This window comes from Panthera uncia, chromosome B4, assembly GCF_023721935.1.
Source record: "Panthera uncia isolate 11264 chromosome B4, Puncia_PCG_1.0, whole genome shotgun sequence".
NCBI classification, from domain to species: domain Eukaryota; kingdom Metazoa; phylum Chordata; class Mammalia; order Carnivora; family Felidae; genus Panthera; species Panthera uncia.
The window spans coordinates 121,115,451-121,128,653 of NC_064809.1; the positions used below are offsets into that span (position 1 = coordinate 121,115,451).

General features: G+C 39.7%; 1 protein-coding gene across 1 annotated transcript in view; it reads left to right on the forward strand.

The window, feature by feature from the left end:
* Positions 1-13,203, forward strand: part of TXNRD1 (thioredoxin reductase 1) — an 88,887-nt gene that overhangs the window by 59,212 nt on the left and 16,472 nt on the right. Inside the window, exons 10-12 of the mRNA XM_049626719.1 lie at positions 1,119-1,281; positions 8,008-8,115; positions 10,949-11,044. Coding sequence (XP_049482676.1) covers positions 1,119-1,281; positions 8,008-8,115; positions 10,949-11,044 — 367 coding nt within the window. The remainder of the gene's footprint in view (positions 1-1,118; positions 1,282-8,007; positions 8,116-10,948; positions 11,045-13,203) is intronic.

The following is a 13,203-nucleotide window of genomic DNA, read 5'->3' on the forward strand; positions in this document are numbered from 1 at the left end:
ACTTGCAAGGGTTGAAGTTAAAATCCTTTGGCCTATAGCAGTAGAGGAGATAACTGAGACTCAGTGGTATCTGCTTATCTGCTGTCTGGGGTATTTCCCGATATCACCTTCCTTACAGCCAAGTAGAAACAAGTGCTGTGAATGGGAACTGCCTTGGAAGCTAAAAAATAAAGGTGTTTTTGTTGTGTTTTGTTTTTGTCCCTTCTAGGAAGAAGAGACTTCCTAATCTTAGTGTGAGGATTTTTGTTTTATTTATTTTTTAACTAGGGTAGACAGAATTGTTGAGGAGGTCACCAATAAGATTTAGCAGACCAAATATTGCACCAGCATAATAAACACGCTAGCCTATTTCCAGGGGGTCCAAAGCTTAGATTTTATATAATGGAAACAGCTAACACTTATTCTGCACTTACTGTGAGCCATGGACCGTTGTGCTGAATATTTTGTACCTATTTTCATTTAATCCTCACAGCCCCTTAAGGTAGTTGATGGCATCCCTTTTCTTCTTACAGTGTTCTCATTATTATTGTTCGCATTAATAGGTGGGAAAATAAAGCTCAGAGATATTAAATAGCCCTCCCAACATCATAGAGGTGACAACTCACAGACCTAGTTGTTATAGTTTAGAATACACATATTCTTTTTTTAAATTTTTTTTTTTTTCAACGTTTTTTATTTATTTTTGGGACAGAGAGAGACAGAGCATGAACGGGGGAGGGACAGAGAGAGAGGGAGACACAGAATCGGAAACAGGCTCCAGGCTCCGAGCCATCAGCCCAGAGCCTGACGCGGGGCTCGAACTCACGGACCGCGAGATCGTGACCTGGCTGAAGTCGGACGCTTAACCGACTGCGCCACCCAGGCGCCCCTAGAATACACATATTCTTAACCACTCTGTTGTAGTTTTCTCCCAGGTTTTCTTATTCCAGAATTGTCTCTAAGCTTTTAAAATACTCATTTTATTTTATTTTATGTATGTAGGTATGTGTGTATTTTTAAATAATACGTTAGAATGCTGCCCTTTGCTAGAGTCACAATTTTGGCTTCTTTGGGAGAAAGGGGAATTTTTTTGTTCCACTTAATTAATAGGAGTAATTGATGATTTTAACTGAATGAATTTTCAGGACTGGAAAAATACCTGTCACAGATGAAGAGCAGACCAACGTGCCTTATATCTATGCCATCGGCGATATATTGGAGGGGAAGCTTGAGCTCACCCCAGTAGCAATCCAGGCAGGGAGACTGCTGGCTCAGAGGCTCTATGCTGGCTCCAGTATCAAGGTGAGCTTGTGGCTGACACCTGTTGATACTGGTTTTAGTAACACCACTATCCTCTGTTTAAGGGTAGCTGTGAAGTTTTCCAGGTCTTGAATAATTTAGTTCTCTTGCTGGTGGCATCCTACATGTGCTCTGTTAACTGTATTCCAAACAAGACATCGTGAAGACTGCTGTGTCTTTGTGACTTTGTTATGAAAATTGTCATTCCTGGAATCACACTGGGAAAAAATGAGCTTGACTAATCAAGTTTCAGCACTATTATTGTGTTCCATATTCTCATAATAGTTGGATTTTACCTTGATTTCATTATTACCAATTTCAGTATAATTTTCTAAATCTTTTTATGGCACCTATCTAGGCTATACAAGGATTTGGGGATCTAGGTGGTAATCATGTGCAGAGCTGCCTAAACCAGAATTCAGGCTTTATTACCCTGTCCTTTCTAAAAATATGTCTTCTGCTCTTGGAATGCTTAATGTGTTATATTAATGTTTTAAAGTGATTTTTTTAGTCATTGTAGGAAATTGAAACTCTTAAGTATGTTTCATGGGACTAGATGTCAAGGAAGGAATAAATATATTCTGATGATTTTTTAAGCTTATTTTTTAGAGCAGTTGCACGTTCACAGCGAAATTGAGATGAAGATCCGAGATTTCCTGTGTTAGTCCCTGCCTTCATACATGCATGGCCTTCCTCATTACCAACATTCCCTCCCTAATTAATTTTTTGAAAGGATTCCAGGAGCATAGATTGTAAATAATTTAGTCGCTACCCATTTTTCTTGCACATAATCATCATGGGTTGATTTATGTTGGTTTCGGAAACAGAAACCTCAAAGAATACAGCTTGTCAAATTTGTGACAAGCATTCCCAGCGCACCTGGGGTTAGTTTGCATAATCGTATAATAAGACATCATGTTTTGAAATGGACAGGATTGAGGCTAAAAAGAGTTTGAATCCCAGATTGTCTGATCATCCAGGACGTATAGCATCTGGTTCATGTTACTGTTTGGGGTACATTTAACTGCTTCTTCGAGTGAGTCCTGTTTTGTGTTCATTGTCGCAGTTACTGACCAGTAAACTGAGAAAAGCGTATCTACAGATATAGCTTGAGATGCATTTGATTTGCTCTTGACCCTGTGTCTTTGTGTTTCCCTAAAGTGGAGATATTTTTATATACCAACAAGAACCAAAGGGAGCACTTACAAAAATCTACTCCTAAATAAATTTTAAGTTAAAAGTAGCACAAAACTCTTCAAAACCTTTCCTGAATGTTTGCACCCGCTTTGGACATAGACAGCCTTCCATGTGTGGGTGTGGTGCTGTATTCTGTCCTCTGCTCGGTAGAGCAGGTGTTTTCTGAGAGGGCCAGAAGCTTTTATCAACGTCAGAATTTAATGTAAGTTAAAATTAAAAGACTCTTTTTTGTTTTTTTCCTTATCTGTAGTCTAATAATAAGACAGATGCTTGACCAAATAGGAAGATCAACAGGTGCTGCTCAGGTCTCTGAGTTTGAAATCTTACTGGTCTCTTCATCAGTGTAGTAAATAAAGTCGAAATGCCAGCAGGTATCAAAGTTAAATGTATTGGGGGAAATCACATATTTTTTTTTAAGCAACTGCGTAATTCCTTTAGTTTCACCCAATGTGTGTGAGAACGTTAGCACATATCAGAGAGGTGAGGGAATCCATGCCTGCCTGTCTCCCGAAGAAGCAGCTGTCTATGGAAAAGTTTAGCTTAACATAAAACACCTGGCTGAGTTTAATCCCTTGTGGGATTTGAAGAGAGCCCAGATTGAATTGTGGGTGTTCGTGCCTTCCTCCAAAATTGCTGTCATCTATTCCTCATCGCTTCCCAAGAGTGTTCAGAGGAAAGGAGACAGAGTGTGACGTTTGAGTACTTGGGACATGCCTGGTAATGTGCTAAGTGCTTTGTATGCATTGTCTCATTCAGCCTCAGGGCAGCTATGGAGATTGCTGACACAGTCCAGGGAGATTAGGTAACTGTGCAAAGTCACAAGGCTGGTAGGCAGCCAAAGCATAAATGGAAGTCTCCAGTACTGCTGTCTCTCTTTTTTTTTTTTTTACATTTATTTATTTATTTAAAAAAAATTTTTTTTTATTTTTAACCTTTATTTTTGAGACAGAGAAAGACAAAGCATGAACGGGGGAGGGTCGGAGAGAGGGAGACACAGAATCTGAAACAGGCTCCAGGCTCTGAGCTGTCAGCACAGAGCCTGATGCGGGGCTCGAGCTCACGGACTGCGAGATCACGACCTGAGCCAAAGTCGGACGCTTAACCGACTGAGCCACCCAGGCGCCCCTACATTTATTTATTTTTTGATAGAGACAGAGCATGAGTGAGGGGGGAGCAGAGAGAGAGGGAGACACAGAATCCAAAGCAGGCTCCAGGCTCCAGGTTCCAGGCTCTGAGCTGTCAGCACAGCCCGACACGGGGCTCAAACTCATCAGCTGTGAGATCATGACCTGAGCCGAAGTCGGACACTTAACCAACTGAGCCACCCAGGTGCCCCTGTAGTACTGCTGTCTTACTCATGATGATTTATTGCCTAAGAAAGAAGATTTGGAAAGTATAGATTATAGAAGAATAGGGGATGGGATAGGAATGATGTTTCCTTACTTTTTTTTTTTTTTAATTTATTTGTTTTGAGAGATACAGAGCACAAGTGGAGAAGGGGCAGAGAGAGAGGGAGAGAAGGAGAATCCCAAGTAGGCTTTGCGCTGTCAGCCCTGAGCCTGATGCAGGGCAACCCCACGAAGCTGGGAGACCGTGACCTGAGGCGAAACCAAAAGTTGGATGCTCGACCAACTGAGCCACCCAGGCACCCCAGCCTCCAGACTTTTAAAGAATCTACCAATTTGCAAACACCTCTGTAATGTGTAATTTTCCTAAATGAAGTGGAAAATACATCGGGAAAATTTAACTGAACCTTTTTAACACTTAATAATGATTAACGTCATTTTCAAAACTTAAAAATATTTGCCACTAAATACTAAATATTCCATTCTTTAGGGAACATAAATGAAGGAATGAAAAAAAAGTTTTTATCATTTCAAAAACTGATAGAGAACAGACTATAAAGCTGAGTCAGCCTGTGGATGACAGATATTCCACTAAGCCCTTTTTTTTTTTTTTTTTTTTTTAAAAAGCCCAATGGTAAGATACACGTACAAACTTTAAAGCACAGTGTGATGGGCACTTCAGCAGAGTGAACCGTTGTTTTCTCTTGGATCTTTTTAGAATTGCTCTCAAACACTTGAAATTTATAGAGTAAACATTAGCATCTTTATTATTAAGGTGCTACTTTATTAGTTAACTCAGTTTTATAGTAAATATAAAATATTTTATGGTCACCTGGCTGACTCATTTGGTAGAGCATGCAACTCTTGATCTCAGAGTCATGAGTTCAAGCCCTGTGTTGGGTGTGGAGACTTCTTAAAAGATATATATATATATATCTTTATTTATATAAAATATTTTCTGTGGAAACTCTGGAGCAGCTACAGTACACATATCTTCAAAAGTTCATTAAGTTGATTGTTGTGAAAACTGCCCAGTACGCTTTCCAGATGAAAGTGTTAGAAACGAGGATTGCATTTTCCAGGCTAGGCCACAACGGTCATTTAAGTCGATTGGAAACTGCATTTTGGAACCTGGAAGAAACTGGTCTTTTTATGTGAATGCAGATTTCCATCTGATACACCTCTTTCTGCCTGAAGAATTTCCTTTCACAGTTATTTAGTGTGTGTCTGCTCCTAGTGAATTCCTTTTCTCCTCTTTGTTGTTGGTGGTGGTTTTTGTTGTTGTTGTTTATTTTACTTCCATTTGGGGGGGGGGAGATATTTTTGCTGAATATTGAGTTCTAGACTTACTGTGTTTCTTTAAATATTTTAACAATTTGCCTACTATTTCTGGTTGCGTAGATTCTGAACAGAAGTATGCTATCATTTTTATCTTTATTCTTTAGATTTTTTTTGTTATCAGTGATTTTTAGCAATTAACTGCTAAATTATTGTATGTCTTGGCATGCTTTTTCTTATATTTATTCTGCTTAAGATTTGTCAGGATTCTTGGATTTATCTGTTTCCCTTTGTCATCAAGTTATTTTATTTTTTCCTCTCAGCCTCCAGTTAATGTTGGTTCACTCAGTATTATCCTATGGGTCTCTGATGCTGTTTTCATGTTCTTCCCCCCCCCCCCGCCTTTCTGTGCATTATTTTCTTAGAGAGCCTGATCAAGTTCAAGTCTGCTGATTTCTCCACTTCTTAGGCTATTAATTCTGTATTGTGTAATTTGCGCTTCAACTGGGTTTTTTCATCTCTACTAGTTTTATTTAAAATGTTTTCCTTTTCTCTCCTCAGGAAGTTCGTGTTTTTCTCAGTTTTCTACATATTTATAGTAGCTCATTTAATGTCATCTATTAATTCTGTCATCTATTTTTCAGTGTCTCTTTCTGTTCATTGATGTTTCTTGGTATTGGCTCACATGTTCTTGCTCCTTTGCATGTCTTGTTAATTTGGAAGGATGTGGACATTGTACGTTGAACATTTTACATTGTTGGGTGCCAGGTTTTATTGATTTCCTTTATATGGTGTTCAATTTTGCTCTGGCAGCCTGTGAAGTTACATGGAATTAGTTTTATCCTTTTGTAACTTGCTTTTAAAAGCTTTTTTAGGGCCTGCCAATAACCACCTTTTATCTAGGGCTGATTTGGTTCCGCCACTAAACTGATGCCTTTTGGAGAACTCCACCCCATTCCTCTTACTTTATGAATCCTTTCTGCTTTGGCTTCAGGGAACCGAAACTATTTCCAGTCCCATAAGGCTCTGGGGGCCTGCTGCTTACTGCTCTCCAGTGGTTCTTTACTCACCCTTGAATCCCTCCTGCGACACATTTACAGATCAGTTCTCAGCCTAAATCTCTGCAGATGTCAAGAGTTCTTTTTGTGCAGCTCTGCCCTCGGGGGCTCCGCCCTGCAGCTTCCAGCCTCCGTAACAGAGATACCGCTGTGCTCTGTTTGGTTTCCTTCTTGTTGCACCTAGTCCTCAGGAAGCGCTCTGGGCAGTAAACTAGAGAAATCTCCAGGCTCGCCTCATTCGTTTCCCTTCTGTCAGGATCACAGTCCTGCACTGCCTGTCGTCCCGTGTCTGGAAGTGTTTGTCGCCTGCTGTTTGGTGGTCTAGTTGTTGACAGCAGGAAAGTAAATTGGTCCCTGGCATACCATTATGGCTGTACGTGGATGTCTGCCTTCACTTTTGTTTTATTTTTTTTAAGTTTGTTTCTATTTGAGAAGGGTGGGGGGACAGAAGATCTGAAGCGGGCTCCTTGCTGATGGCAGAGAGCCTCATGCGGGGCTCGAACTCACGAACCCGAACCATGAGATTATGACCTGAGCCGAAATTGGACACTCAACTGACTGAGCCACCCAGGCGCCCCTACCTTTATTTTGATTCAGAATTCCAAGGGTTTATGCTCTTTTTAGAGAAAAAGAATTATATTTATTGTTTCTAGAGGGAGACAGATTTTTTTTAATTTTTTTTTTTAACACTTATTTATTTTTGAGACAGAGAGAGACAGAGCATGAACGGGGGAGGGGCAGAGAGAGAGGGAGACACAGAAGGAAGCAGGCTCCAGGCTCTGAGCCATCAGCCCAGAGCCCGACACGGGGCTCGAACCCACGGACCGTAAGATCGTGACCTGAGCTGAAGTCGGATGCTTAACCGACTGAGCTGCCCAGGCGCCCCATAGAGGGAGACACATTTTAAGGATTTTTACACTATTGTTTTCAAGAATGAGAATTGAGAATTGAATTTCCAATATTTTAAATGCAGAATGTTACTTATGAGGCTCACCTCTGTGTACAAATGTGACTGGTAGATTTTTACCCAATAGCATTTACAAACGTGTTTGGCACTTACATAATACCTTTTCCACAATTCACGTCTGTGTACTGGAGGCTCTGAGAAATCAGTAGTAGCAAAACCTGTTTGCTTGCTTAGTCCAGCGCTTCACAGACTTGTTTGACTTCAGAACCCTTTAGTCATCTGCACTGTTAACATCATAAAATATGCTTTGGAAACAGTGTCGCTAACTTTTTCTGTTTCTGTAGTCTTCGTTACCGCTTCAGTGGCTGCATAATGATACACTGAGAGTATGAACCCCTTTCCTGTTTGCCCTTGGGATTTGCTAATCCCAAGAGACAGCCGCTGTTGAGTGCTGCAGAATGCTCCATTAACACACGTAGCTTTTTCTGGACGGTAAATTATTATTATAGAATGCTAAGAGTGGGGTTCTTGGCACAAAGCTAAAGAATGTTTTTATGGCTCTTAATAGGCGTTACCTAATTGATTTCCCAAAAGAAGTCTATTAATTCCTGTCACCAAGATGAGACTCTTAGCGTCGGGTGCACTCGTATTGTTTTTGGCTGCTTGATAAAGGGAGAAGCAGTGCGTCCTTGTTGACATCGGTTGGTTGACGGACGGAGCAGGCACGACTGGTCTTGCCAGGTTTCACACCTTTCCTGAAATGATCACATGAGTTGATGGTTCTCAGCATAGTAGGTCTGATATTTGGGTTTCTGACTTCCCATACTTTTGGTAGAAATTTATTAGTCTGCTTTCCCCTCCTAAGTTTGAACCTTTTTTGCCATACACCCTTTTTTGGGTTACAATTTCTCCTGTTGTAACTCTTTTCTTCGTTTTGAACCAGTGTGACTATGAAAATGTTCCGACAACTGTGTTTACTCCTTTGGAGTATGGTGCTTGTGGTCTTTCTGAGGAGAAGGCTGTGGAGAAATTTGGGGAAGAAAACATTGAGGTAAGTTACACCCTCCTCTGTTAAGCTACTACTACTTTTTATTCAAAATTAAAAGTAATTTCAAGCATCCAGAAAGCGTGAAAAGTAGCACAAAGACCTAGAATACAGACTTGTGCTGTCAACATTTTGCCCACTTATTTTATATAAACTTTTAGTATTCTTTCTTTATTTCTGTGTGTCTGTGTGTATTATTTTTTCCTCCACGTTTGGTAAGTAAGTTAAATGCCTTTTTACTCCTGAATTCTTCAGTGTGTGCTTCCCGTGAACAGGGTATTTTCTTAAGTAACCACTGTATAGTTACCCTTTTTAGGAAGGTTAAGATCTACCTTTCATTTTCCAATTCTGTCAGTTGACCCAGACTGACTACTTTTTTTTTTTTCAATTTATTTTTGAGAGAGAGAGCAGAGGAAGGGGCAGAGAGAGGGAGAGAGAGAATCCCAAACAGGCTCCACATTCAGTGCAGGGGCCGATGTGGGGCTTGAACCCATGAATTGTGAGGTCATGACCTGAGCCGAGACCAAGAGTTGGACGCTTAACCGATTGAGCCGCCCAGGTGCCCTTCTACTTTTTAAAACCACTTTAACTAGTTCTTTTTATTATTAAAACAATATTGCTGGAAATAGGAAAAATACAGGAAAATACAAAGAAGAAAACTAAAAATTAACTACATTTTTACCACTCTAATAACAATAGTTGGGTATTTTTGTATCATTACCTTCTAGTAACTTTGCCCCAGTCAAGGAACATGCGCAAGAAATATGCTATTTGTATGTATACAGTGCTACCCAAAGGGATTGCTGCTTTAAATCATTTAGGAAAAAAGTTACCAGTAAAACCTTCTAAAAGACCAGATTTGTAAATCAGAGTAAATTTTATGACATAAAAATCTGTTTTTTAAAAAAAAAATTTTTTTTTAACATTTATTTATTTTTGAGACAGAGAGAGACAGAGCATGAACAGGGGCGGGGCAGAGAGAGAGGGAGACACAGAATCTGAAACAGGCTCCAGGCTCTGAACTGTCAGCACAGAGCCCAACGCGCTCCCGGACCGTGAGATCATGACCTGAGCGGAAGTCGGACGCTTAACCGACCAAGCCACCCAGGCGCCCCTTAAAAGTCTGTTTTAAATCTCTTAAATCTTTTTCTTATTATATGCATCAGTGGTAATATCTTGATCTAATTAGTATCACGTTAGTAACATCTGATTGTAAAAATAGTATATCCTCATAGGAAGTTTGAAAAATTAGGAAAATATAAAGAAATTTTAATTCAAGAAGAGATCATTGCTATTAATATTTTGGCATATTTTCTTCTAGTTTCTCAAAATATTTATGTGTTTATATAGTGTATATATACGTGTGCATGTATAGTTGTAGGTATATATGTCTTAATTTTTTTTTTTAATTTTTTTTTTTACGTTTATTTATTTTTGAGACAGAGAGAGACAGAGCATGAACGGGGGAGGGTCAGAGAGAGAGGGAGACACAGAATCCGAAACAGGCTGCAGGCTCTGAGCACAGAGCCCGATGCGGGGCTCGAACTCACGGACCGCGAGATCATGACCTGAGCCGAAGTCGGATGCTTAACCGACTGAGCCACCCAGGCGCCCCTTAATTTTTTTTTTTAAGTGTGATAAAGTTATGTGCATTTAATGTTAGGTCATGAGCATTTGTCCCTAAAAACAGCATTTTAAAAAATGACTTCTGCATTTTTGGATGCTATACAATAATTTAAGCCATACTTTTATTACATTGTTTCTAGTTTTTCACTATTACAAATAGAATGATGAACATCTTCATAATTCATTGTCCATTTCTCTAGATTATTTTCTGAGGATAGATTTCTATTGAAAGATACTTAAAACTTGAGGTTCTTAATGTATATTTCATATTTCTTGACAGGCTTTGGCTTTCATTTTATTAGAGTTTGCATTTTTCGTTATAAAAGTAATACATTTCAGTTGAAATTTTGAAAATGGAAATAGCAAACAGTTACCCATAGACTAATGTCTGTAACACAGCAGTTGCTAGCAATTTGGGGTAATTTCTTTAATTATCTTTTCCCTGCATAATTGGTGTGATACTATGACACTATATTCAGTTTTGTAACCCACATTAAAAAAAAATTCACATGGCATTACAACCTTGAAGAACACTAGAATAGCTACATAATCAGTAAGTTTTTAAGAGGTAGCCAACCATATATATTTTGAATTGAGGGTAGCAGCTGGAGGAGGAAAACAAATCCCTGTAGTCACCCAGACTTAAGTTTATGGAACATCAATAAAAATATCTGCGTCCCTCCACCTTCTCATCTTCCTCCCTCTCTTCTTCTCTCCTTCCTTTGGTGAATAATGCCAAAGGAGGAAATGCCTTTGGAAGCATTAAGCAAGGAGCTAGATAATTGCTCTAATTGTTCCTGGCACCTTGCTTGTTTCTTGCCCAAAGTTGTCATTTCTATACAAGATAGTGTTGGGTTTTTTTTTCCTTTTCTTTTTTTTTTTTTCTTTTTTTTTCTTTTTTTTTTTTTTTTGATGGAAGACAGCAAGTAATTACCTGGCTTCTTTCTCTCATTTGTCTGCTCTTTGTTGTTATTGTTACTTAAGGTTTATTCTTCTCAGGTTGAGATGTAATTAAGGGATGAGCTTATAGCAGAGAGGCTTAACCACAAGTTTAAGGTCATTTACCTTCTACCAAATTCCTGTTTATTCCATGAACTTTATTCTTTAATGAAAGTAAGTATCAAAGAGCCTCCAGTGTTTTCAAACCACACCTGGTGTTTGACAAACATGTTTCTTATGGTAATGGGTCTCAATTGTGTTTGTATCTTTTTAGGTTTACCATAGTTACTTTTGGCCATTGGAATGGACGATTCCATCAAGAGATAACAATAAGTGTTATGCAAAAATAATCTGTAATATCAAAGACAATGTAAGTGAAATCCTCATTTAATCCTTTCTCCAGTAATTTCATTTTGTTTTTACTATGTGGTTCTCTTTGGATCCCATGATATACATTGCATTCCTTTCGTACTTTACCTGTTGGTCTCCCCAGCTGAGTGGACATTATCTGAGGGCAGGGGTCATGGTGATGCGCTTGATCTCCACTCAGTGTCACTGGCATAGGGCTCTGCCCTTGGTAGGCAGGCAGGCAGGCAGGCAGAACTTGCAGAGCAAAGACCGCAGAGACGATTTGAGAACTGATGTTTGTGTTTATAAAAGGAAAGCAGTGAAGTCACTGTCTAAAAATGAGAAGATATAAACGGAGTTACACAGGTTTGTATCCTAAGCAGCTGGCACTAATGAGAAAAGTGTAATAGGAAGAGCTCTTAATTGGGTTCTGGTTTCAGATTTTGTTGCCTGCTGCTGCATGTCAACCAGTAGCTGAAGGCCTGTGGCGGACTCCTTGACCTCATAGGGTTTGTTTCCACACCTACACGATGATTGAGTAAATTGTTGGCTTTCGGTCTTTTTTTTGTCCTTCTCTTTTCTTTTTTTTTTTTTTTAAGTTTAATTCTTTTTGAGAGAGAGAGAGAGTGCGAGCAGGGGGAGGGGCAGAGGGAGAGAGAGAGAGAGAACCCAAGTGGGCCACATGCTGTCAGCACAGGGCCTGATGGGGGACTCGAGCTCCACAAACCACGAGATCATGACCTGAGCTGAAACCAAGAGCCAGACACTCAACCGACTGAGCCACCCAGGTGCCCCGTCAGTCTTTTTTTGACTGCTGTCCCCATTTTATTTTATTTATTTATTAAATATTTATTTACTTAAGTAATCTCTACACCTAACATGGGGCTTGAACTCGTGACCCTGAGGTCAAGAGCTGCATGCCCTTCCCACGGAGCCACCCAGGCAACCCCCCCTTTAAAAAAAATTTTTTTTTTTAATGTTTATTTATTTTTGAAGGGGAGAGAGACACAGAGTGCGAGTGGGGGAGGGGCAGAGAGAGACGGAGACAAAGAATCCGAAGCAGGCTCCAGGCTCCAAGCTGTCATCACAGAGCCGATGCAAGGCTCGGACTCAGAAACCGCGAGATCATGACCTGAGCTGAAGTCGGCCACTTAACAGACTGAGCCACGCAGGCACCCTGTCCCCATTTTATATTGTAACTCATGTATGTACACATCTTTCGAGAAGCGGTATTTCTAACTTCGTTGGGATCTTACCTTTTAAAAAAAAGTCCTGAGTAAAAATGTAAATGGTGCTAAAGAATCCATAGTTAAAAGCCCAATAAACTCATACTTTTCTTATTTTGAGATTTGAATATAATTAAACCATGTGTCCTGTTTAGAAACTACTCCAGACAGTAGTACAGGAAAGCCTGGATCCTTTACAAAAAAGCTCATCCTAGATGCATTTAATAAATGAATGTACTGAGACACAGTTGAGGTAAAGAACACTTTCATGCAGTTTTTTCTTTGCAGACAGAAGTTTTATTAAAAGTATTTGTATGAGCATATACGTTAGCTATCATGCTACTGTGGACAGAAGGGGAAACTGATGTTCTTGCTGGCAGTCCGATCTCTGCCTCTAGCAAGAGCTGGTTCAGTTGCGTGTAGCAGTCAATTGAACCTCCACATTTTCCTTCAAACCAAGCAAATTTGTTTTAACTGTATGTAGTTCTTTGGTGTTTTTTCTTTTTTTTTTTTTAAGTTTATTTATTTTTGACAGAGACAGAGTGCGAGCATGAGCCAGGGAGGTAGAGAGAGAGACAGGGAGACACAGAATCCGAAGCAGGCTCCAGGCTCTGAGCTGTCAGCACAGAGTCTGATGCAGGGCTCGAACCCATGAGCCGTGAGACCGTGACCTGAGCTGAAGTCGGACGCTTAACTGACTGAGCCACCCAGGCGCCCCTGTAGTTCTTTGGCCTTTTTTTTCACTGTTGTGTCATTTGTTCAAGTAACACTTTTAAAATATGATATAAAGAGTAGTTTTCACTATTAATGAGCCCAATTAATTAAAATAGTCGAGGCCATAAGTAGGGTGGTCTTAGTCTCAGCTATTTTCATTGGCAAAGATAGTATTAGAAAAGATGAATACTTGTCATTGTTCTTTGGTCATGAGCAATCTTTTCGTTTTTTTTAAGTGTAT